At 43.6% G+C, this 27,510-nt stretch overlaps 1 protein-coding gene across 1 annotated transcript in view; it reads right to left on the reverse strand.

Annotated features, from left to right (window-relative positions):
• Positions 1-27,510, reverse strand: part of LOC124616539 (SET domain-containing protein SmydA-8-like) — a 185,618-nt gene that overhangs the window by 13,190 nt on the left and 144,918 nt on the right. Inside the window, exons 7-8 of the mRNA XM_047144857.1 lie at positions 17,849-18,032; positions 12,356-12,426 (exon numbers count right to left, since the gene is read on the reverse strand). Of these exons, the coding sequence (XP_047000813.1) occupies positions 12,356-12,426; positions 17,849-18,032 (255 nt within the window). The remainder of the gene's footprint in view (positions 1-12,355; positions 12,427-17,848; positions 18,033-27,510) is intronic.

The following is a 27,510-nucleotide window of genomic DNA, read 5'->3' on the forward strand; positions in this document are numbered from 1 at the left end:
AGAATTTCTTCTACTCCATCCCCTCCAACTGCATTCCAGTCCTCCATGACAGATTTTAATGTCCCTTTACGTACTCCATTACCCTTTCAATATCTTCATGACGTTTATCTCTTCATCCTCAGCTTGCGACATCGGCTTGTATACCTGAACTATCGTTCTCGCTGTTGGTTTGCTGTCTATTCTGATAAGAACAACCCTGTAACAACTGTTAACAGTAATACACACACACTCTGCACTGCCTTGATCAGAAAGGTTGCAGTATCTCTTCCCAGTTGAGAACGTTGGGAATTATGAGAAGGGCACTTAACCAGTTCGAGATTTAGACGATCTAACGCGCCATCTGGACAGAGTTGTACACGACATCCCTCAGGACGTCGTCTAACATCTTTCAGTCAATGACAAACCGAATAACTGCTTGCATAAGGGCCAGAAATAACTTTCTCAAATTGTGAAGCTCTTTCTCTGGAATCAGTCATCCTATTTTTCTGAAACCGCAATGGTTTGTTTATCTGTACTTTTAGATCATAGCTACCGATTCCCGTTCCGTTCGGATAATTCCTTCGTGATGAGTCTTTTTTGTTGTCTCAGAAGGTACTTACCAGCCGTGCATTGTCGATACATAAGGACCATACCGTAATTATAAACTCCCTAACTGATGAAAACATACTTGAACTCGGAACCTTTGCCATTCGTGGGTAGTTCCTCGTACGACTTAGCTATGCAGACACGACCAACTACCCGCCATTACAGCTTTACTTTCGCCAGTACCTCATCTCCTACCTTCCAAACTTCATAGAAGCTCTCCGCCATAATATCCGTACTAGGACTCCTGGAAGAAAGGATATTGGGGAGACATGGCCTACCCTAGCCTAAGGGATTGTTTCAATATAGAATTTTAATTTTACAGTAAGTCCTAAATCAGTGCACACACTACTACAGAGAAAAAATTCAGTCTAGAATCGTGATTAGGTCAGATAAGTCACAGTTCTTCCTGAAATCAGGAGTATTCAGTCTTCCGTCTCACAAATGTAGAAAGAAAGCTGAAGATGTAAACGTTCCATTATCGATTAGATCTACGCAACCACCAACATTAACCTTTGTGTTATATAATTAGTAGCAACCATTCCTTTTAACAAGATAGAACCCCAAGGACTTCCTAATCAGTTATTTTCTGTTATATACACATTCCTTCGACACTTTAGAGAGGACAATACTCTCTTCTTGGACTGCTTATTCACCATGATCGGGATTTCGGCTTATAGTGTCACTATAATCTGATAGCTTATTACGAATTGCTACAATGAACCTTTTTAATATAGACAAGGAATATTTACAGACAGATGACATGAGAACGGTTCCCTCGTAAAAGGAAAGATGTACTGACGCACTTCACAGTGAGTTATCACTTGAGAATGGCATAATAGGCCGAAATTACCATCTTGGTGGATAAATACATTAAATATCTGTCCAGACAGAAAATTTTGCCGTTTCTGAAACTTTAACAGTTCGGAACATATCAAACACTGTGGTAATCAGCCGCTTCTTTCTCAAATGGAATGTTTTAATTCCGACAGACAATTTTTCCATATAATTTGTTACCGTTCTTACTTCGCAGGAGTTGCAAGCCCATCACGAAAAGAAAACACAAGGTTTCTGACTGACAAGAATACAGATCTCTGAAAGGAAAAAAGTTAATAAAACACATGCAGTTTACTTCTTTCAGTGTATAATGTCTTTGCCTTATTGTGGGTTTCAGGAATGAAGTGTTATTCGAACACCGTCTTGTTTTTCAATAAGTGCGGTACGAAATAAACGAAAAATCTCACGTGCTGAATTTAGAACTACGTTCAGTTCCACTCCGGAGCCAAAGTATCTGCTCTGCTAATTGTCAAAGCTCAATTATGAACGCCTCATAAAAGCTGAAGTCAGTGCTTTGATTAAGTTATTGCTCACTTCCACATCCTTTTAGTTTATCGAAACTCTAACATATGTATCCTTAGCAGTTCTACAGTTCTTTGAGACAAAAACTGACATACTGTCTTCAGAGAAATTGTTAGAAAACACATCTTGCTTAGGAGTTTGGTAGAGGGTTCATCGAACAATTTTCAGAGTGTTTCTCTACCATTCCCCTCTCCCAGGGAATACGGGAAAACTCGCAGCTAATATTTTCGTACAAGATCTTATTTACTTTACACTGAGATGACAAAGGCTAATGGATAGCTATATGCACACACAGATGGCGGTAGTACCGCGTACACAAGGTATAAAAGGGCAGAGCATTGGCGGAGCCGTCGTTTGTATTCAGGTGGTCCGTGTGAAAACGCTTCCGACGTCGTTGTGGACGGAAGACGGGAATCAGCATACTTTGAATGCAGAACGGTAGTTGGAGTTAGACACGTGGGACGTTCTGTTTCGGAAATCGTTACGGAATTCAATATTCCGAGATCCACAGTGTGGAGATTGTGCCATGAATACCAAATTTCAGGCATTACCTCTCACCACCGACAATGCAGCGACGGCCTTCATTTCAGGACCGAGACCAGCGGCCTTTGCGTAGTTTTGTCAGTGCTAATAGACAAGCAACACTGCACAGAAATCAATGTGGGACGGACGACGAACGTATCCGTTAGGACAGAGCGGCGAAATTTGGCGTTAATGGGCTCTGGTAGCAGACGACCGACGCGAGTGCCTTGCTAACGGCACGACATTGCCAGTAGCTTCTCTCCTGCGCTCTTGGCTATATCGCTTGGGTCCTAGACAGTAGTAAAACTGTGACCTGGGGAGATGAGACCAGATTTTAGTTTGTAAGAGCTGATGGCAGGCTTCGCGTGCTGGCGAAGATCACACAGTGCCATGGATCCAAGTCGTCAACAAGGCACTGTGCAAGCTGATGGTGGCTCCATAATGGTGTGGGCTGTGTTTACATGGAGTGGACCGAGTCCTCTGGTCCAACTGAATCGATCATCGACTGGAAATGGTTATGTTCGGCTACTTGGAGACCGTTTGCAGCCACTCATGGACTTCATGTTTCCAAACGAAGATGCAGTTTTTATGGATGACAATGCGACATGTAACCAGGTCCCATTTGTTCGCAATTGATTTGAAGAGCATTCTGGACAGTTCGAGAAAATGATTTCACCACCCTGATCGCTCGACATGAATCCCATCGAACATTCATTGGACATAATCGAAAGGTCAGTTCGTGCACGAAATCCTCGACCGGCAACACTTCCGCAATTATGGACGGCTATAGAGGCAGCTTGGCTCAATATATCTACAGGGGACGTCCAACGACTTGTTGAGTCCATGCCACGTCGGGTTGCTGCACTACGCCGTGCCAAAGGAAGTCAGACACGACATCAGGAGGTATCCCATGACTTTTGTGAACTCAGTGTATTACTATGGTGATTTTTCTCTAGGCAGAGCAAAGTCAAGAAAGTATTTTCGCATTCGGAAGAAAAAATTAGTGACAAAAAATTTATAAAAAGATCGCGCCACAACGAGAAACGCCTTTGTTTCAATGATTACCGCGCCCATTCGCGTCCCATATCCGCGACACTCTTGCATTATTCGCGATAATACAAAACGAGCTGCCCTTCATTGAAGGTTTGCGATGTCCTCCGTCACCACTTTCTGTTAAGGATACCATACGGAGCACAATACTCCAGAGGAGGACGGAAAAGTGTCATGTAGAAAGTCTAGTTACAAGATTTGTTGCATCTTCGAAGTTTTCTGCCAGTAAAATGCAGTCTCAGTTTCGCCTTCCCCCACAACACTTTCTATATGGTCATTCCAATTGAAGTTGTTCATAATTTTAATCCCTACGTATTTAGTTGAATTGACTCTTTTTAAAAATGTATTTGCTTGATCTGGTAACCGAAATTTAGCGGATTCCTTTTAGTACTCATGTTGGTGACTTCTCACTTTTTATTGTTTAGTATCAATGCCACTTTTCATACCATACACAATACAGGGTGTATCAAAAAATCATACGATTCTTTAAAAAAATCAGCTATTATGTTATTTGAGATACGTGCATGAACAGCCTATTGTTTGGAAGAGCAAACTCTCGAGTTTTACATGGTTCTCGCTAGGCTTGCAGCAGTTTGCGCACCTTCAGATCTAGTAAAAATATTATCGAGACAACAGAAAGCGTTGTGCGAGTCAGTAATAACTGTTCAGCGTGACTTTCGTACTAGGTATGGTGTGGATCCTCCTACGGCACAGAGCATTAGACGATCGTATAAACAATTCCGAGAAACAGGTTGTCCGTGTAAAGGCAAATCGCCGGGTCGTCCCCGAGTGTCCGACACAGACGTCGAATGCATTCGCCACAGTTTCACAAGGAGTCCGCAAAAATTAGTTCGCCGTGCAGCTCGACAGCTCAACATGCCCGCGATGTCTCTCTGGCACGTGTTGCGTCGACATTTACGGGTGAAACCATACAAAATTCAGCTACTGCAAGCTCTACGTAAAGGTCACAAACAACAAAGTGTGGAGTTCTGTAATTTCGTTCTTGGCAAGGTGGAGGATGACTTTTCTCCCACGCTTTGTGTTTAGTGACAGGGCAACATTCCATTTAAATGGAAAGGTGAACTGTCACAAAGTGATAATATGGGGTACGGAACAACTACATGAAGTTGTACAACATGAGAGGGGACTCTCGAAAATTTAATGTTTTTGTGCAGCTTCACGGGAAAAGGTGTATGGTCCATTTTTCTTTGCCGAGAACACTGTTACAGGGAGCACATATCTCGATATGCTTGAGAAATTTCTTTTCCCGCATTTGGAGACTGATTCGAACGACTTCATTTACTAACAGGATGGGGCACCGCCACCCTGGCATCTGGAAGTGAGGGAATTTTTAAATCGAAGGATTACTGAACGATGGATGGGTCACTCTGGACCAAATGATTCAGCCATACATTACTGACCTCCAGGGTCACCAGACCTGACTGTATGTGATTATTTCTTTTGGGGTCTATGAAAGACTGTTCATGTGCCTCAGTTACCAACAATGAATGAACTGAGACATTGCATAACAGCAGCTGTGGAAGTTGTAACTCAAGACATGCTCACTGGAGTGTGGAAACAATTTGAATATCTCATTGACGTATGCCGTGGGTGTCAACGAGGGCATGTTGAACACCTATGAAAAGCTATTTAAAAAAGCTGTGTTTCCCGTTCGTCAAAAAAAATTCGTTGTATATTTTTATCAGAGGTCCCGTAACCCTTACGGAACGCCAGATATCACTTCACTTAGCTCTACTCTGTCACCTTACGCCAGTTATTACAGTCCGTGAATTTTTTGACAGCGTATCACGAATTCAGTCGCGCAATTGCGCCGATTTTCCACCCAACTTGTTCAGAATCCACTTATGAGAAACGGTGTCAAATTGCTTCTGGAATGCATAAATATGATATCCGTTTGAGATCCTGTTTCGATAGCAGTTATCACTCCGTCACTCCGTGTAAATAAAGAGCCATTTGTGTTTCGCAAGAGGGGTAGTTTCTGAATCCGTGGTGGTTGTGTGTCAAAGCTTCTTTTTGTGTGTTACATGATGTTAGAACACAGTATTTGTTCCAAAATCCTACTTGAAACTAACCGATACATTTCACTGTCAACGTGTAATAATTTCTGCACGGTTTACTTTTGTGTTACGATTATTATCTATTAACTTTTGATTGTCCGTTTTTTATAAATAGTGAAGTAGGCACAGTCGTCGTCTTGCTTTTCCTCGTATGGGCTGATGTACAAGAAGTTCGTGTATAAGATTGTAATTTGATTTAAGATGAAATAATGATTCACTTCAGATTAAAAATGCTATTTTTTCATAATATTGTGTTTAATTCCATTCACTACCAGCTTTTAAACTGTTTGGTGTGCTGTTCAGCCTGGTGAATATATTAGAAGTGCTCGGTTTGGTGACGCTACTATCACGCCCCACCAGCGCGCTATGTATCGTTTACGGATTTCTACATTTGCATGTCGAGCCTGCAGTCTGGGTCTTGAAAGGAGATCATCATCATCATCATCATCATCCTGAACTTCAGCACCCATGGAGCGTAAACGTGTGATGTGGGATAGTGAACCATCAGCTCACAGCACTGATTTTCATAGACGATACACTGAACGCACGCTAGTATCGCAGCATCGTAACAGACCAACTTTCACGGATGTTAGGAGACATTCCCTTGCAGACTAGGAGGAACCTGTGATACGAACACCATGAATGCTCAGACCTCGGCGCACAAAGTACTATAGAATGTCTTTACGAATTGTCCCCAAATTGCTGGACTGGACGCGGAGGACCAGTACCTTTGCCAGTCCTTTCCTCGGATATGACGCCTGTAGACCTTTTTCTGCGGGGAAATCTACAACACGCTGTTTAGAAGTTCATACGAACTACATCCGATGACGCACAACGACGTATTACTGAGGTCTGCTCGGGCATCTCCGCTGAAATGGTGGCGTGTGTGCAGCAATGCTTCTATACCTGACTGGAAGCCTGTATTGCCGCTGCCGTTTTTCATTTTGAACACAGTCTGTGATGGTCGATTATCTTGTTACTGCTCAGAATCCACATAAGCAGTCTACACAGTTGTGTCGTTCTTTAGTGTGTGCTACCACGGGTATTGCGCAATAGTCTGCCTGAGAACTTTTCGGTGTACGATATCCCGTAAATAACTCGCACTATAATCCTGCAACAACCACCACTGACTTTCTAATTTACCCTGCGTTTAGTTTTATAAAGTCAATAGGCATTGTTCTATTTCAAAAGTGTGTGTGTGCACAAAAATTAGACCTTCTAAGAACTATTAACATTTGTCTGTTGGCTAACAGTGGGAGCCCGTGACTGCCAGTCCGTTGTGTGAAAACCGCTCATCAATAGCACAGTTTCAGGTGATTCACCCTGTATATCCTACAAAGAGCTCTCTCTCTCTGCGAAGATCTACAGAACTCAATAGTAATTTGTCATCGAATCTATGGCACTCCCAATACCAAGAAAAGCCGCCTACTAAGGACAATTTTGGCTTACGAAAGACAGGAATCTACACCATCCCTGGCGAACGTACTATATTAGACACTTTACGAACAACCAGAGAACTTTAAGTTCAGCACGCCGAACTCTAACGCTACACTAGTCCGGGACACCCGAGCAATTCTGCAGTAGATGAAAACCATCTGCAATACAAGCAATCCACGGAAAGTAATGCTGAGGGAGACTCCCAGGTTCTCGGACTGTATCATAAAGGATATTATTGAAATCGAGCTGGGCGTAAACCTGATGAATAAAGTACAGTGAAAACGAAGTCAGCAAGGCAAGGTACCCCTTGCTGAAATGGCTGAAGGACAAACCGGCATCTGCAAGCAGTGAAGAGGGTCTGCGACTGAAAATTATGATTACACTTCCTCGGCACATCCTTTAGTGACGGACAACACCTCAGAAGGGGGGGGGGGGCAAGGAAAAGGGGGGGTGAGCGAGGAAAAAGGGGGGGGGGGGTGAGCGAGGAAAAAGGGGGGGGGCGTGAGCGAGGAAAAAGGGGGGGGTGAGCGAGGAAAAAGGGGGGGGGTGAGCGAGGAAAAAGGGGGGGGGTGAGCGAGGAAAAAGGGGGGGGGGGGGGTGAGCGAGGAAAAAGGGGGGGGTGAGCGAGGAAAAAGGGGGGGGGGGGTGAGCGAGGAAAAAGGGGGGGGGGGGGTGAGCGAGGAAAAAGGGGGGGGGGTGAGCGAGGAAAAAGGGGGGGGTGAGCGAGGAAAAAGGGGGGGGGGGGGTGAGCGAGGAAAAAGGGGGGGGGTGATCGAGGAAACAGGGGGGGGGGAGCGAGGAAAAAGGGGGGGGGGGTGAGCGAGGAAAAAGGGGGGGGGGGGTGAGCGAGGAAAAAGGGGGGGGGTGAGCGAGGAAAAAGGGGGGGGGGTGAGCGAGGAAAAAGGGGGGGGGGGTGAGCGAGGAAAAAGGGGGGGGGGGTGAGCGAGGAAAAAGGGGGGGGTGAGCGAGGAAAAAGGGGGGGGTGAGCGAGGAAAAAAAGGGGGGGGGGGTGAGCGAGGAAAAAGGGGGGGGGTGAGCGAGGAAAAAGGGGGGGGTGAGCGAGGAAAAAGGGGGGGTGAGCGAGGAAAAAGGGGGGGGGGTGAGCGAGGAAAAAGGGGGGGGGGTGAGCGAGGAAAAAGGGGGGGGGTGAGCGAGGGAAAAGGGGGGGGTGAGCGAGGGAAAAGGGGGGGGGGGTGAGCGAGGGAAAAGGGGGGGGGGGTGAGCGAGGGAAAAGGGGGGGGGGGTGAGCGAGGGAAAAGGGGGGGGGGGTGAGCGAGGGAAAAGGGGGGGGTGAGCGAGGGAAAAGCGGGGGGGTGAGCGAGGGAAAAGGGGGGGGGTGAGCGAGGGAAAAAGGGGGGGGGGGTGAGCGAGGGAAAAGGGGGGGGGGGGTGAGCGAGGGAAAAGGGGGGGGGGTGAGCGAGGGAAAAGGGGGGGGGTGAGCGAGGGAAAAGGGGGGGGGTGAGCGAGGGAAAGGGGGGGGAGCGAGGAAAAGGGGGAGGGGAGCGAGGAAAAGGGGGAGCAAGGAAAAGGGGGAGCAAGGAAAAGGGAAAACAATTAATAGTGTCAGTTACATTGGGTCTTTATGTGGAATCAGCAGCGACAAGTGAAAATATGTAACAGGCCAGGACACAAACCTCGGATCTCCTGCTTACTCGGCAGTTGTGTTAAGAAATGCACCACCTGGATACTGTTTTTATCGCAAATGCACGAATATCTCTGTACACTACCCGGCTGATCTCCACTTTCACGTAGCGCCACCTATCTGCAGTCCCGCCCATGTCCTCCACGCTCGCTGCTTTTAGATTCCTGTTGGAGGTCAAACGTAAATGTGCATCGGCACTGAAGGCTGTAATTAATTGGCCTTCGAAGCAAATCAATTACATGAAAATTTTACAGTACTTTGATTCACATCTTGAATGGAAATAAAATAGTTCATCAAAAATATTTGATTTCATATTACTCCCGCAGTTCAGCAGTGCTGCAGGCATGGCGCAACTTAAATCTACCAGTGGCAGTATGTACGTAGTTTTGAAACTGCGAGGCAGATTAAAACTGTGAGCCATATAGGAACTCGAACCGACTCAGTTGTAATATGACAAAGTAACAAAACTTAGGAAACAATCCGCAAGCTGCTTTCTTCCAGTTGCATTAACTCAGTAACGTGTACACAATGGATTCTGTTGTTGAAAAACAGCATAGAGATACTGCAAGAATGAATCTGCATAGGTATGTAGTGCATCGTGTCTGGATAGCTCATGAGAAGACAATGCGGCAATCTTTCTTTTTTTAATGGTTCGTAAAGTTCTGAACTCAAATGCCAATCAACCAAAGTCATTGCATGCAGCTCTCAAAAGTTATAGAGAAAATCTTTGTCTTCTTCTTCTTCTTCTTCTTCTCCCGACTTTCTGTTTGGCTTTGTGCTAGAATGACGCCTATAAGGAGGGCAGGCCAAGTTTGATTCGCAGCTGGAGCAAATTTTTAAATAAAGGTGCATGTCCCATGCGTATGTAACTCGAAAATTCGTAAGGGTAAAAAAATTACAGATATTTTCAGTTTAAATACCTTTTTACAAAAATAAACCGTTACTTAAGAATTTATATTTGCAACAAAAATTGGATTTGTGTGTGCGATACGTAATTGGAAATAACACGCTGTCCTTTTGTCACAAAAATTACAAATGTGTATTAATTAGTATATACCTGATGGAATTACGTTTAAGCGACGTCGGTGTTCGAACTGAAGGGAAAAAATTGTCCAAGTGCTAGCACACGCACACACACGATTTTTGCCTGTTTTCGGTGTAGATACCGAAAGACATCGGTACTGGGAAGTCCAAGGCTGGATCAGAACCTCTACAGTAGTTCCTGAGACTAGCCAGGACCCAGTAGAGCAAGGGAGCAGGAGACTTCAGTTTATTTATGTACGTAGTGAAGATTTATTAAAACATTTTTGTTCGCTTACTAAAACACGCATACTTACATTTTATGTTTGTATGCAGTAATGTTTATCTATTATACAGTTGACGGATGAGGAATGCACTGTATGTTCTAAGAGCAGAAATATTTGTGGGATATAACTGAAATTTAACAATTTTCAGATTTTTTTACTTTATTTGTATAGTGAAACCTTGCTTCATCCTAAATTTTATGATCCTGCTTCAACAGAAAGTACACTATAGGTTTTGGTTAATCAGTTTGTGTCAAAATATGTGACAACTGGACGAATCTTATGACTGAACTGACTTAGAAGCTCAAATGTTTTACACGGCCATAATACACTCCTGGAAATTGAAATAAGAACACCGTGAATTCATTGTCCCAGGAAGGGGAAACTTTATTGACACATTCCTGAGGTCAGATACATCACATGATCACACTGACAGAACCACAGGCACATAGACACAGGCAACAGAGCATGCACAATGTCGGCACTAGTACAGTGTATATCCACCTTTCGCAGCAATGCAGGCTGCTATTCTCCCATGGAGACGATCGTAGAGATGCTGGATGTAGTCCTGTGGAACGGCTTGCCATGCCATTTCCACCTGGCGCCTCAGTTGGACCAGCGTTCGTGCTGGACGTGCAGACCGCGTGAGACGACGCTTCATCCAGTCCCAAACATGCTCAATGGGGGACAGATCCGGAGATCTTGCTGGCCAGGGTAGTTGACTTACACCTTCTAGAGCACGTTGGGTGGCACGGGATACATGCGGACGTGCATTGTCCTGTTGGAACAGCAACTTCCCTTGCCGGTCTAGGAATGGTAGAACGATGGGTTCGATGACGGTTTGGATGTACCGTGCACTATTCAGTGTCCCCTCGACGATCACCAGTGGTGTACGGCCAGTGTAGAAGATCGCTCCCCACACCATGATGCCGGGTGTTGGCCCTGTGTGCCTCGGTCGTACGCAGTCCTGATTGTGGCGCTCACCTGCACGGCGCCAAACACGCATACGGCCATCATTGGCACCAAGGCAGAAGCGACTCTCATCGCTGAAGACGACACGTCTTCATTCGTCCCTCCATTCACGCCTGTCACGACACCACTGGAGGCGGGCTGCACGATGTTGAGGCGTGAGCGGAAGACGGCCTAACGGGGTGCGGGACCGTAGCCCAGCTTCATGGAGACGGTTGCGAATGGTCCTCGCCGATACCCCAGGAGCAACAGTGTCCCTAATTTGCTGGGAAGTGGCGGTGCGGTCCCCTACGGCACTGCGTAGGATCCTACGGTCTTGGCGTGCATCCGTGCGTCGCTGCGGTCCGGTCCCAGGTCGACGGGCACGTGCACCTTCCGCCGACCACTGGCGACAACATCGATGTACTGTGGAGACCTCACGCCCCACGTGTTGAGCAATTCGGCGGTACGTCCACCCGGCCTCCCGCATGCCCACTATACGCCCTCGCTCAAAGTCCGTCAACTGCACATACGGTTCACGTCCACGCTGTCGCGGCATGCTACCAGTGTTAAAGACTGCGATGGAGCTCCGTATGCCACGGCAAACTGGCTGACACTGACGGCGGCGGTGCACAAATGCTGCGCAGCTAGCGCCATTCGACGGCCAACACCGCGGTTCCTGGTGTGTCCGCTGAGCCGTGCGTGTGATCATTGCTTGTACAGCCCTCTCGCAGTGTCCGGAGCAAGTATGGTGGGTCTGACACACCGGTGTCAATGTGTTCTTTTTTCCATTTCCAGGAGTGTATAATGTAGAATGTGACAAGTTTGAACTTTATACGTTTCTTTTCTTATATCTTTAGATATTTCACGGAAATGCTCGTAGAACATGCATTTCTATTTAAAATTTGCGTAGGCCAGGAACCGAATCCAGGACTCCCACATATATGGCACATTCTATCCCACACCCACGCAGCTTGTCGAAAATATTCGACGTTACTTTAGGGTCAGATTTCTCTAAAATTTGAGAGCTGCAGCGGAGTGCTTCTAGCGACTGATATTTGAGTTCTGAACTTCACGTACAATAAATATTAAAATTTTAAAAATCCGACTGCCATGTGGGCCTCTTCTCAATTAGGTCATCGACCGCGAAAATACGGTACTGGGTTCGAGTTCCAGCCTGCAACAGAGACGTAAGGAAGTATCTATCAAGACGGTTTTCAAAGAAGACATTGTAAATATGCATCAAACACTGCTCCAGTAATGTGAAGTTAGTTTCCTCGTTACGTCTGATGACTGTATCGTATAAAATATTACTTAAAACAGTGTCCAGAATCCTTGAGTTCTTGGAAGTTCATGAAAATCAACGTGAATTCCGCGGAACAGTTTGCTGTAAAGGAACTTACGTTTATTTCTTAGCCTATTGTTCTGCGTACCTTGATGGAATGTGATGGACTTCGACGCATTTTTTCAGATAAGGTGCAGTGCAGCTCGTACAAGAAGAGACCTGGAAAGAAACAGATTTTGGAGTAAATATATTTGTAGAGAGCCTTCAGATTCAATGAACCACTTATTTGTTTTTTTCCTTTAAATTAATTCTGTCTATTCTTTCTAGTTATTTTATACTTTAGTTCTTTCAGCTTTGAATCTATACAACAACTGAAGCTTCCTGCATTTCTCGCGATAGATTTTAGTTGTACCATCCCAAAACCCGAACGATAGTTACAAGAATATAACTTGGTACAACGTGAATTATTACTTCATAACAGTTTTCTGCTGTGTTGTCGTGTCCCCTAACGTTTGTCATTTCTGATCAGTCATGCAATTATAAAGAGATATTGGAAAATGTGGATTTCTGTGCTGAGAGTAGATACTGTGACTTCTACAATTTGCATCAAGATCAAAACATGTTGTTGGCCTTAGCACATATGTTTACATGAATTTCTTGTTGTTTCTGCATGAGAACCCACCCCCCAAAATTTGTTCAAATATTGCACAGCGAGTCCCAGTATGACCCCAAGTGTATACGCTTCGTATTTTTCCGTATTAGTACATCATCTACTATACAAGATTTAGACAGTTCTTTACTGCGCGATTTTCTTATATTCCTGTGCTACACAATTTCACTGAATTTGGCTGGGTCATTGGAAATGGAGAACTCTTTTCTTATATTTCAAAAGTAGGAAAGGATACCAAAGCCCCAAAGTTCAACTGTGAAGGAATCCGACAAGGAATCTACCGTGACATTTCAAAAGCAACCATTCTGTATTTCTCAGGAGAGGGTTAGACAACTGCGAGAAACATAAAACTGGGCGGTCCGAGAGCAATGTAGGCCACACTCCATCCAAATTTCAGTCCAGCACCTTAACTTTGTGCTACCTCGGTGTTTGCCTGTAAGTGGAATGCATAAACTTAGACGTGACACCCAGTATCAACGAACGTTCACTCAGAAAGTGATTGTTTAAAACTCACAGGTTTAGCGGGACGTAATGCAGAAGGAATGACGTCGTCACGTCCGTGGTAGGCTCACCTCCTCGACTTGGTAAATGTCTGTGAACATCAGTAGCTTACTAGACTCATTATCAAACCAACGGTTTCTAATTGAAGTAAAATTATACAGAGTGTCAAACGAAAAAAATGTTGGTTTGAGGATACCTTAATGCGGAGGCCGCAGCATATTCTGTTGGATGGAAAGTCATAAACATGTATGAAGGACGTTCAATAAGTAAGGAAACATTCTTTTTGAAAGCAGGTTGGTTTTATTAAGTATTCGAATACACAGTATTATTCCCCACTTTTTTGGCTAAAAGAACCCTGTTTTTCAACAATCTCCGTTCAATGCGACGTCCTCACGCCACACTACTGGGAGAACCTGTATGCCAGCATGGTACCTCACTGGTTGACAACTCCCCCCCTCCCTACATCTACATACATACTCCGCAGTCCATCATACGGTGCGTGGCGGAGGGTACCTCGTATCACAACTAACATCTCTCCCTGTTCCACTCCCAAACAGAACGAGGGAAAAATGACTGCCTATATGCCTCTGTACGAGCCCTAGTCTCTCTTATCTTTGTGATCTTTCCGCGAAATTTAAGTCGGCGGCACTAAAATTGTACTGCAATCAGCCTCAAATGCTGGTTCTCTAAATTTCCTCAGTAGCAATTCACGAAAAGAACGCCTCCTTTCCTCTAGAGACTCCCACCCGAGTTCCTGAAGCATTTCCGTAACACTCGCGTGATGATCAAACCTACTAGTAACAAATCTAGCAGCCCGCCTCTGAATTGCTTCTATATCCTCCATGAATCCGACCTGATAGGGATCCCAAACGCTCGAGAAGTACTCAAGAATAGGTCGTATCTGTGTCAAGCGCTACACTACTATTGGAGTATTCAAAGATTATGGGATTCTTTTTCCTATTCATCTGCATTAATTTACATTTATCTGTATTTAGAGTTAGCTGCCATTCTTTACACCAATCACAAATCCTTTCCAACTCATCTTGTATCCTCCTACAGTCACTCAACGACAATACCTTCTCGTACACCACAGCATCATCAGAAAATAGCCGCACATTGCTATCCACCCTATCCAAAAGATCATTTATGTAGATAGAAAACAACAGCGGATCCACCACACTTCCCTGGGGCACTCCAGCACTCCAGATGATACACTCACCTCCGATGAACACTCACCATCGAGGACAACGTACTGGGTTCTATTACTTAAGAAGTCTTCGAGCCACTCACATACTTGGGAACCAATCCCATATGGTCGTACCTTAGTTAGGAGTCTGCAGTGGGGCACCGAGTCAAACGCTTTCCGGAAGTCAAGGAATATGGCATCTGTCGGATACCCTTCATCCATGGTTCGCAAGATATCATGCGAAAAAAAGGGCGAGTTACGTTTCGCAGGAAAGATGCTTTCTAAAGCCGTGTCTCTGTCTCAAGGAAATTCATTATCTTCCCTCTAGCCACGTACTGCTTCCCACCAAGTGCAACCTTCATTGAACCAAACAGAAGGAAGGTGCAAGATCGGGGCTGTAGTGTGGGTGAAGAGGAACAGTCCAGTGAAGTTGTGTGAGCTGCTGTCGGGTGTGCAGAATTGTTCGAGACCTCGCATTATCATGAAGTAGTAGTTCGGTTGCATTTTTGTAGAGATGAACACGCTGAATTCGTTTCTTCGATTTCGCGACGATAGCACAGTATACTTCAAAACTGCTATCTGCATCATGAGGGAGGACACCAAACAGAATAAACCCTTCACAGTCCCAGAAGACCACCGCCATGAATACCAGCTGAGCGTGGGGCTTTGAACTTTTTCTAAAGAGGACATGGTGGTGGTGGTTAGTGTTTAACGTCCCGTCGACAACGAGGTCATTAGAGACGGAGCGCAAGCTCGGGTTAGGGAAGGATTGGGAAGGAAATCGGCCGTGTCCTTTCAAAGGAACCATCCCGGCATTTGCCTGAAACGATTTAGGGAAATCACGGAAAACCTAAATCAGGATGACCGGAGACGGGATTGAACCGTCGTCCTCCCGAATGCGAGTCCAGTGTGCTAACCACTGCGCCACCTCGCTCGGTCTAAAGAGGACATGTGTTATGGCGACACTCCATGGGTTGCTGTTTTGTTATGGTTTGTTTGTTTCATCGCATGCGACGATGTTCCCAATGACTCAGCGTGCTTTTGTTCACAGTCAGTTCTCCGTAGACATTCTGAAAGGCGATGTTACGGTTTTCCGCCAAAAGAAACTGAATGACAGTTCTGTGCTTGGAACGCACCTCCGTTACAGACGCCATTTTGAGGGCTACGAATAGCGTCGGCACCTGTCGGAACTTCATGGAAGTATAGGGGCTGAAGCGGGAATATTTCACAATATTCCACAACAAATTCTGCATTTTTCCAACCTAAATGTGGCGGGAGAAAAAAAAATGCTGCGATACTTACTGAACGCCCCTCGCAGAAATTACTTAAGGTCTCATGAGCCACGCTACTCATTGATAGACCATTAATAAAAGCGTATTAATGGTCTATCAATATTAACCCGAGTCATTCAGATATAGTATCGCAAAAGCTACAGAAATATCCATTCTGATCCTTATAGGACTTCAAAGCGGTTAGGTACTTTGCTTTATATGCCCTAACTGTACAATTGTGCGATTCACAAAACGCAGAAACATAATATCCTGTCATTACAATGTAAATTATTCCTAGCTGGAATCAGTCAATTAATACAAATACCCAAGAAATGAAATGGATAGGGATAGGTTAAGTAGTAGGTAAGCCATGGGAGCAGGCTGTATATGGGACCTGTAACGGTTATGGGGATTGTATCTACGTACATAACCCGCAAGGCACCGCACGGTGCGTGGCTGAGGGTACCACGTACCACTACTACTAGACGTTCCTTTCCTGTTCCACTTTCAGACAGAGAGAGGTGAAAGGTCTGTGTCTGCTTCTGCTTCTGCATGAGCCCTAATTTCTCTAACCTTATCGTCGTGTCTCTTACAAGAAATGTACGTTAGTCGCAGTAGGATCGTTAGGCAGTAGCTTCAAATGCCAGTTCTCTGAATTTTCTCAGTAGAGATTCTCGAAAATCCCTCTAGGGATTCCCGTTTGAGATCCCGAAGCATTTCCTTAACACCTGCGTGTTTTTCGAAACTACAGTAACAAATCTAGCAGTACGCCTGCTAATTGATTCGATGTCCTCCTCTAATCCAACTGGGTGCTATCCCAAACACTAACAGTATTCAAGAATAGGTCGCACCAGCGTCCTATGTGTGGTCACGTTTGCAAATGAACCACACTTCCCTAACACTCCCTCAAAGACCTAAAATCGCCCATTCATTTTCCCTACCACAATTCTCACGTGCTCGTTCCATTTCATATCACTTTTCAGCCTTAAGCCTAGATATTTAAACGACGTGACTGCATCAAGCTGGGCGCTACTAATGCTGATTCAAACATTATGGGTTTGTCTTTCCTATTCGTCCCCAGTAACTTACATTTATCTATATTTGGAGCCATCTGCCAGTCATCACATCAAATAGAAATTTTGTGTAAGTCATCTTGTACCATCCGACAGTCACTTGCCTTCGACAACTTCGTGCACACCACAGCGTCATCAGAAAACAACCTCAGACTGTTGTCCTACCTGTCTGCAGATGATTTATGTTTAAAGAAAATATAGTAGCAGTCCTATCAAACGTGTCTGGGGCATCCCTGACGATATCCTGGTCTCTGACGAACACTTGCAATTGAGGACAACATATTTGGTTCTATTACTTAAGAAGTTTTCGATCCACTCACATATCTCGAAACCCATTCCGTATGCTCGTACCTTTGTTAACAATCTGAACGTGTACATTGGAGGGCAGCTTGAACAGTCACAGGACTGAAACTTCCTGACATAGTAAAATTTAGGGATGGACCAGGACTCGAATCTGAGATCTTTGTATTTCGCGGACAAGAGCTCTATATAATGAGGTATCCAAGCCTAGTCTGCGACCCACCCTCACAGCTTCACTGCCGCCATTATCTCAACCCACGTCTCTGCAGTAACCTTTCTTCCAGGAGAGCTAATCCTGCAAGGTATGGAGGAGAACTTCTGTGAAGTTTCGAAGGTAGGACATGAGGAACAGTTTTAATCTATCAGGAAATTTCGAGACAGGGCACACTTCGCTGCAGAAAGAAATTTCATTCTGGAAGCACGGGACTGTTTGATCCACGCGCGGCAGAGTTTCTCAGAAATGCTGAAAAACGGTGAAGACTGACGTGAACCAACCAATGAAAGTGTAGTCAGAAAGGCTCAAGAACCAGTTGTGGGTATGGAACCTAGTAATATTCTAGGTGCCCCGTATGTGGTGTTCTCTTATGGACTGTGGCGGTGGGACTGATTGCAACTGGAGAGGTAGGATGAGTGGACTCACCCCTGAGGCGGCAGCGGCCCACCCTGGTGAGCGCCAGCAGCTGCAGCAGCTCCCGGCACAGCAACTCCTTCAGCTCCAGGTCATCATCGCTCAATTCTGCAACAACACACATCACCAAGTTACACAAAGCCAGCGATTTACAAGTAGGCGCACCTACAGCCTCTCCACAGCTACAGTAATCTGTCTGTTGCGTGTGCCACTCCAGGACTGTTTACCGATCTGCTCGTGCGTGCTGACCAAGCTCACGCATCAGCGGTGAGCAACCGGGTGGTTCACAACGAGTAGCGGTGTTGGATTGGGAGGAGGGGGGGAAACAGGAACAAGGCAACACAGCACCAACTATTTTCAACGAATCTACTCTACGGCAACTAACTTTGGTTCTGCGGAGATTTAGCTATTTGGTGTGACTAATTAAAGTATATGATTTACGATGCCACTACCCGAATTTACTGTATTATTATTAGACCACACGGCATCGGACTTCCAGAAAGCGGCTCTCACGTGTAATAGATTTGAATAGACACCCTATGGTGATCCAACTACTACATGGAATTTTTGGAATAAATAATGATGATGGCCCGTAACAAATTTATTTTTACATCTATATTTGATTATTAGTAGCACTGACAATCTCTTTGAAGTAACTGAACAGGGAGCACTTAATTCTGTATGTTTGATGTGCCTAGCAGGAGGACATTATTCATTTTAAACAATACCACAGCCTGAAATCGTTTCACAATACATAAACACACATGATAAACACTTTAACTTGTTTTAGGTTAATGTAAACTACAGAAATTGTAATTACTGAATTTAATGTTATTGAGCTTGCATTGTGCTGAAGTCACAATGTATACTGTGGTGACAGCAATTTCCTTGAACGCTTAATTAAAGAAAGATATACATCTGCTTGTCAATATAGTTACTGGAAACACTAATTGAGAATCACATTGCTCGGACAGAACAGAGTAATTTTTGACTATGACAATGTACTGAAAAGCCACCACATCGAGTTGGATAGTAGTTAAGGTGGCACAGTACCTAGCATCTTCCATCCGTTGCATGAAGTGGCGTCTGCTGGCAATTTGGGCGTTAATTCCGACTATTTTCTCTTGTAATATAGCTACGCCGATACTCACGCACCATAACTTTTCAATGATGTTGCAGCACATAGAAATCACTGGATATGGGATAATAATAAGCTATTTCCTTTAAATAATTGAGTACACTCAGGGAATGCAATTTAAACCACAAAACTATTGTTGCCTCCAAACTTTACACACTGTACAGAACTTGGTTTGACTACTACACAAACTGATTCACAGAATATAAATGTACTGGTAATGGCGTCGGTGTAACAACCACTGTTCATAATACTCTTGTAAGATAGCTTCTAGTTCATTGCTACCGAAGTGAGCTCACCAATGGGCCTCATCAGTTATTGAGATCACAATACGCCGTTGGATGCGGCTATTGGTCCCTTCACACCTCCCCGTTGGCACAAGCAACTCGTCGCAATTAACACAGCATTGCACCATGCAGTGCCATGTACCTCAGAGCGGGAAACCGTACTATTTTGCCACTCACAGTCCATCTCCGTCGAAATACAGCGTCTTTCAAGCCCTACTGTCCATTCAGCTTGTAGCCATACGTTAAACGAAGTCCATATCTGTTTTCAGCTCACTTCTAAATGGTCTGTTAGCAACGTTACCGTAGCACACACCGGCAGCCATTTTTACACCACTTAACACTTGTTCTGCCTCAGAGCTACGCCAACTTACTTCTACCGCCAATATTACGCGCCAACCTGTTCATTGTTCTCATTCTCGGGGTTCACCCCAACCTCGCACCTAAACATTATTTTACATTACGCCAAGTTCTCTATTTACAATTAAACACACCATAGCATTTCAATATTATATTAAAGTAATATTACATTTATATTTTTACTACACGTAACAATAGTATTTAGTTTAATTCTTTTGTTATTTCGCTGTCAGAGTGCAGCACAAGCCAGACACTGTCTCCCGCATAGCGTTCTTTAATTTAGCTGCCACCAGGCGGAAGCACTTCCGCTTTGCCTTCGATTCTGGCTCACAGATGGCATAAGCGTCCACTTTCTCTACCGTTGCGCCTTGACTGTGCCTGGCATTCATTCACTGGACGGCACGTTGTCACATTACACTGATGAGAAAATGACAAATGAAACATTTCTTTTAATGGCAAAAATGGAGGAGCTAGATGCGGAACGTGACAATTTTTACGACTGGTGCTGCATTGTGGTGATGTAGTTTTCGGACGAAGTTTATACTGACAACTTGCATTTCATGACTATTTGACTTATGTGCCAAACATCAAAACACAGGACGTCAACGAATTTTACTTATTCTGCTTTCACTAAAGCATCAGTGTCTACTTCCTGAATACTGCTAATTCCAAAATGAGCTTTTAAGCTGAAGTCTTTTAGTAACCTTTTTAGGGCAGATTTCGCATTCTCCACTGAGGAAAAAAAGCAACTCGCTAAATATGTAGGTCCAAACCCAGACATAATCGTAGCTGCAGAACTTGTGAAGTCGTGGTAAGTTATATTGAGCAATGTTTTTATACGATTCTAGAAGATTCATTTTTATTATGAAATTTTTCCCTCCACTCCCTCTCGCACTGCAGCTCGATAAATTCCAGTGGTGTACAAGCTGCCGCACATTATTAGCGGAACGGGCAGGCTACTTTACTCTCAAGTGAAGCTGTGCCCAACCCAAGCAAGTTAAAGGAGTGTTGCTTGCCTGCCTGTCTTTTCGCTGTAGGTTAGAGGTTAGGTTAGCTTCAGAAGTTGATGAGAAATCTTTTTATCCGAGTATCACAGGACGAGGCTCAGTATAACAAATATTCGTTTTTGGTCACTGTAGACCAGAAAATTGTCGCTTTTACTACTCCTCTTTTACTTTTAGACGTTTTGAGGCTTTTCTTAGTTTATTTTAGATATGAATAGTTTTCTCTGCAGCTTCTTCATCTCTCAACTAGAACTTGGTGTTCTCAATTTGACCCATCATCAGTTCACCTCTAATGCATGTTTTTTGTAGTAAGTGAAAGTATCTGAAAATCGAGATCCTCTCCACCTAAGAACCTGAACAACACTGTTGTACTGCAATGCCAATTTAAGGTTTTGAAAGTATTGTTTCTGTAACTTGTGTGTTTAGGCGAATGTGATCCCAATTATACCAGTATTAATTTTCCAGGATGTGTATGGCAGGTTCGCTTAATGCATTATAAGTGGCCAAAATAGTTCATTCTGAATTCTCCAGACGCATTTTAGGAACTACTAAGTTTGGTTTTTGGTTTTCGTATTATGTTAGTCTAAAAAATGTATCTGAAAGAATAAGCTTTCATTGCACTACTTTGCATTCTACCATAATGCGGTTTTTAATACCCACTAATCTATTTTTTCCTATTTCGGTCAATGTTTGTCCTAAATTTAAAAAGCCACTATACTGCTAAATGGCCTGAAGTCCCTAGCATACATTCCGAAACACTTTTCAGCCTAAGTACAAAAAATTTATGGAATAAGGAAACTCCATCAAATTTGCAAACATGTAATTCGAGGTTCCTGAATAAGTTTTTAGTAACTTTTTCCACAATTTGTAGTGGGAGACGCCTATCGATTGATTTGGGGCTGCAACACAAACCTTCGAAAAGTTTTTTTCTCTGCTGGACTTTGACTACTATATATTCCTCAATTTTTAAGTTCTGCTCAGTCACCTTTAAGTTTGTGTGTTCATTTTATTGCTCCCACTGTTAACTGAGCTGCAGTAAAACTGCCTATGGAAAATATACCTGGTTAGTCGTGTTGGATTGGCAACGCAACCTGTTAGGTGCAGCAGATTGAACAGTTCCCGTGAAGCTTGCGGAAAGCCAAGTTGGCCTACCTTAACCACTGTGCTTCAGCACAATGTACAGGATGAGCTGTTTTAATGGGTGCGGTGGAGATAGCAGGCAGGCTGGAATGAGAGATTGTACACTTCTTATAAATTCTAATTGTAGGTAGGCATCCTGCAGTGACGTAAGTAAGTTCCTGATACTGGTCTGTGGGACCTTTGCGTGGACGTTCACAACCGGGCCTTACTACTGTTATTCCATCAATTTAAAAAGATCTAGTCTCAAACACTGCACAATTAAGTATGTACACTTGAGTCTAAGGTTAAGGTGAACTCAACAGGGGGAAGTATCGGCCTGTGGATATGAACCACAGGCCAATAGATATAAATAATGACAAGAAACCATGTTGGGATGTGTGCAGTTCAAATAAAAAAGTAAGCTTAAAGATCGGAACACTTTCAAATCTCCCGCTTCGCAGTGCTCGTAAACTGAAGAGGGGACGTCGTACGTTGGACCAGACTTCCGAAAATGTGGCCATAAACAAAATAGTTGAGAAAGCTCGATTAGTAGTTTCGGTAGATATATGGTGGAAGTATAACAGAATCCCGGTCTTAGAAGTGGCCACGTGTTTCCACAAGATTTCAGGTTGAACGCTGCATTCATTTGTGAGCCGCGCGACGTATTAGCCAGGCTGGAAAACTACTGCGTCTTTAGGAAGAAATATTTTTGTTCAGCGAAATCAGACCATTTTTAAAAAAATTGAATGTTCCAGAAGGTATTTACTTGATTACGATATTTAATTCGTCTTTAATCATTTATTAACAATCACTGTTTGATAATTAACTTCTTACCGGAATCCAAGCAAAAAATTGTAAAATGCAAGCGGAAAACAAAGAAGTTTTAGGTCCCATGACATTGCGCCTTATTTTTCGTTCGGTCCTGAAGTGTGTACTATTACCTTCACGAATCAGTCTTAAAATCGAGCTGTCAGTCGCAGCTTCGGCTTTGAACCATTTCTTAAGTGACAGTTGCAAAATGACGTCATCTATACTGAGAAAATAGAAATTGACACCGAAAAGTTCAGAAACTATGCCATTGGAACAGGCAGACATTATGTCTAAAATTTCCCACGATAAAATATGACGAGAGTCCATAAACTGTTGATCCATTGACCGTATATAATTGCGTCTACACTTTCAATAATAGGTGAGGTGTTGGAAGATGGACGGGTATCAACAAACAAGTTAGTAAAGCAAGCTTTATCGGAACGTCTTCTCGCGTGCAAAAGTATGGAGGATGTGCTGCGGAGAGTTCAGGCAACAACAGAGACATATTTCTTCCTTGCGGAAACTTCCTTTCAGGAAAGTAAAATATCTGTCGTCGGAAGCTATTGCCCTCTTGGTACCTGCTGCAGACGGTTACGAAGGATCAGAGGCTACGCATGATGAACAGGATACAAATGTGAATGAAGAAGATGATGAAAATGAGGACGAACAAGAAGCACAAGAGGAAGATTAAGAAGATCTAAAACTTTTAATTTTTGTTACTGATATATACTTACCGTAATGAAGACTGTTATAGAAGTAGTTTTTTAATGAAGTTTGCCATTAAAAAGATAAATGTTCACCGAAAATATTTTTGTCCACTTCAGCATTTTTCCAGTTTCTTTCCGCCTTATTTGATCCACCGATCTGAATTTTTCAGCTTTGATATAAAAATATCAGAAGTGCCTGCAACCCTACTACATTCATTTTTTGCCATATTTGAGCAATTTTGAAATGTTTGCCAGGTTTACAGGATTCTGGCACATTGTGCACGTTCTAATGACATCACGTGACCTCTTCATCCGACTTCAACAATGGCTGAAAGGATGAGACACGTTGGGAACTAGGAGGGCTGACGGCTGCTCAACGGTCACTCTGCGCTCTCGACTTTGAAGACGACCCGACGACCGAAATGTTGTCCATGCCACAGACTGTTCCAGAGAGAACAGGTCAGAGTTCACTGTCTCCTCTATACAATGAAGCGGGAGATTTAGAAGTGATCTCATCTTAAACCTTATTTTCCATATACACGTTACGTTTACGGTCACAATTTATAAAATGTATCTTCTACGTCCGTTCTACAACTACTACAAGCTTGTAACGGGAACTGTGAAACATCCTACATACAAACATACCATACGTTTGCATAAAAGGTCAATATCTCATACACAGTGAACTTCTGACAGGCACGGGAACGCGGAAAGAACAAAAAGTAAATATATACAAGTTAACGACGTAGATAGGTAGGTAGATTTTATTATTTTGTTTGTACTTCCTATAGTTCGTGTTTACTGGAGGAGATAAAAGAAATCCTGTTACGTGGCACAAATGTCAAAGGTGCACCGTTTCCTCACTGCGGGGCCTTTAAGAGTAACACTGGGCTTCCCGTAAGCTGTCGACTCTGGTAGGGGTAGTAAAATGTAATTTGTGTTGCACATCAGATTCCAGTGTCACATGTTGCTTACGAAGCAGTCAAAAACACACTTTAACACTGGCGGTTCACCACTATTCAGTAATTTGGATTTTCTGTACTACAACTGCATGATACGTCACACGCACTTTCATAGCCTGCCTGCTGAAAGTCACTCTTCTCTAAAATGCCAAAACTTCCGTAAACTTAGTTTACACCGGTACCATTCGCTTCCGACCTATTCATCTTCTCGGCAGAAGGAAATTAAAACATTTTCACAAAACTACTACTAAACAGGGCGGTAAGTATTCACGCTGCTAAAGCTGGATTGTGACACCTTGAGAGCACCGCAGGCAGTTATCTCCCGGTTCTGGAACGCCTGGTCGTTCTCTTCCGACTGAAACATGCTGTAGCCAATCAGTTTCATAGCTTTTCACCGAAAGCACGGTAATTTCCTTATTTGGCTAGTCCTCAGCAACGAATTTAATTTGTTCATAAGACAGTTTTTATTTTACGAAGATCAAACTAAAAAAAACAATCTTAGTGATAGTTGAAAAGGTTTTGTTTCTAGAATATCTAATTCGCCTATTATGCAGTTACAACATTATGCAACGTATATGATTACACAACATGAGTCACTCTCATTCATCATTAGTTATTGACAAAAACCAAAATTCATTCAGACAATCGTATAGTCACATAGTGCATTGAGCCTCTCTCTTTGACAGCATAATGAATGAAATAACTAATAAGCGACGAAAGCGACGAAAGCGACGAAAGCGACGAAAGCGACGAAAGCGACGAAAGCGACGAAAGCGACGAAAGCGACGAAAGCGACGAAAGCGACGAAAGCGACGAAAGCGACGAAAGCGACGAAAGCGACGAAAGCGACGAAAGCGACGAAAGCGACGAAAGCGACGAAAGCGACGAAAGCGACGAAAGCGACGAAAGCGACGAAAGCGACGAAAGCGACGAAAGCGACGAAAGCGACGAAAGCGACGAAAGCGACGAAAGCGACGAAAGCGACGAAAGCGACGAAAGCGACGAAAGCGACGAAAGCGACGAAAGCGACGAAAGCGACGAAAGCGACGAAAGCGACGAAAGCCACGAAAGCGACGAAAGCCACGAAAGCGACGAAAGCCACGAAAGCGACGAAAGCGACGAAAGCGACGAAAGCGACGAAAGCGACGAAAGCGACGAAAGCGACGAAAGCGACGAAAGCGACGAAAGCGACGAAAGCCACGAAAGCCACGAAAGCGACGAAAGCGACGAAAGCGACGAAAGCGACGAAAGCGACGAAAGCGACGAAAGCGACGAAAGCGACGAAAGCGACGAATCAAAAAATGGCTCTGAGCACTATGGGACTTAACATCTGAGGCATCAGTCCCCTAGAACTTAGAACTACTTAAACCTAACTAACCTAAGGACATCACACACATCCATGCCCGAGGCAGGATTCGAACCTGCGACTGTAGTGGTCGCGCGGTTCCAGACTGAAGCGCCTAGAACCACTCGGCCACATCGGGCGGCTGAAAATGATGAAAACAACATAGGCCAAAGAAAAATTTTTGGGAAAACTTTACTTGGTAACTGATCTTTCTAGATTTTTATAAGCAGAGTCCAAATATACCCTTAGTTTTTTGTATCACCTGTAGTTTTAGAGTAATATGCTTTTTATTATTCTTATATATAAAATTCTCGTGTCACAGTGTTAGTTGCCATACTCCTCCGAAACGGCTCGATCAATTCTGATGAAATTTCACATGTATATTCGGTAACTCTGAGAATCGGTCGTAATTTATTTTTCACACCCCTAAGTGATAAGGGTGGTCCACCCAAAAAATTTATTTTTTTTGACAGAACTTTTTATTTTAATTTTTTATGATGTGGCATTAAAAAATACACAAAACCCTAAATTTTCACCCTTCTACCTCCAACCGCTATTTTTTAATAGCGATTTTAGTAATTTAATAATTTTCGACCCCTGCAGATAACTGATCAATTATCACTTGATCAGTTATCCCCACAAAGTGTCTACCGGTGTTAGTCTTTCACTATTCAATAGATAAGTAATTGAAGAAAACGTACCAAAAGCAACAACTAACATCTCTCTGAATCTACATAACTAAACCGAGAAGTTTAACTAGGTAGCACGCGTCATTCGCCAAACCGACATTTAGGCTTAGCACACACACATCGATTTTTAACGTACGGAAATATAGTGTACGATCAAATTATTTTAGTGGAACAAAGAAGTTCCTATGCTCTCCTTTGTTCCTCTAAAAGAATTTAATCGTACAATATTTTTACGTACGTTAAAAATCGATGCCTGTGCGCTTGGCCTTATCTTATTCATAATGCTGGCGAACACGTTTCGACACGAAATTGCCGCTATGTTTGTATGCTAATGGATGAACCGTGTATCGGCTGCAGTTGTTCAATCCGCGCGATCTACCGTAGAAACACGAACTAATAGTGGCCGATACTGCTGGACTTCCCCCTAAGCTTTTCCTCACTCCCTACACAGTTTTTAGTCATTATTGTTGTTTGTGTCACGAGCTCCCGCCAACAACTACTATTGTGTTACACGTATACATTATTATAGACTAAAGACAATTTATACAGCAAAACAACACTTACCGGGTCAGCTGTAACATTTAAAGATTTTCAGAGGCTGAACGAAGTTCGCCAGGTATAGCTAGTATAGTATAAAGACCCTATGCTACACAGTAAACGGGGAAATTAATGAAACTCTTTGTTACAAAATAAGTTTGGTTTGTATTTACAGTAAGCTACTTAAAACAATGATACGTGCTACCATAGGTTCCACTTGTCAGCTGGAATTGGTTTGTATTTTCTCTCTTTTTCTTTAAAGCTTCTTGTGTACTTTTTTCTATGATGAGTAGCTTGCCGAACTTCTCGGTTAAGTGATCAACAGTTGTCCCCCTTCGTGTTGGTGTTCCAGAGTCCTTGGTAGTGTTTCTCCATCACTAGTTTTGGATGAATCAATAAACAGCCTCCAGTCTTCCTATTTGTATTCAATACCAAACACATCCATAAGACTGGGACTGTCTGAGCAGTACACTAAATCACCTTGCTGAAAGATCTTTGAAAATTGCTGCTCTCTTTCTATACACGTATATTCCGGTTGCAACAGTCAATAAGTTCTTTTCTTTTAATCTAGAGCCAAGCAATTCAGACTTTTCTTTCTTGAAGCCCAGATCCCTAACCAAATCGTTAAGCTATGTCCGAGTAAATAATTTGGGTTATAGACTTTCTGTATTACAATGGAAATCATCATCATCTGGTTCATCTGAATCAGATTGTGCATCAGA

Source organism: Schistocerca americana, chromosome 5, assembly GCF_021461395.2.
Source record: "Schistocerca americana isolate TAMUIC-IGC-003095 chromosome 5, iqSchAmer2.1, whole genome shotgun sequence".
Classification (NCBI taxonomy): domain Eukaryota; kingdom Metazoa; phylum Arthropoda; class Insecta; order Orthoptera; family Acrididae; genus Schistocerca; species Schistocerca americana.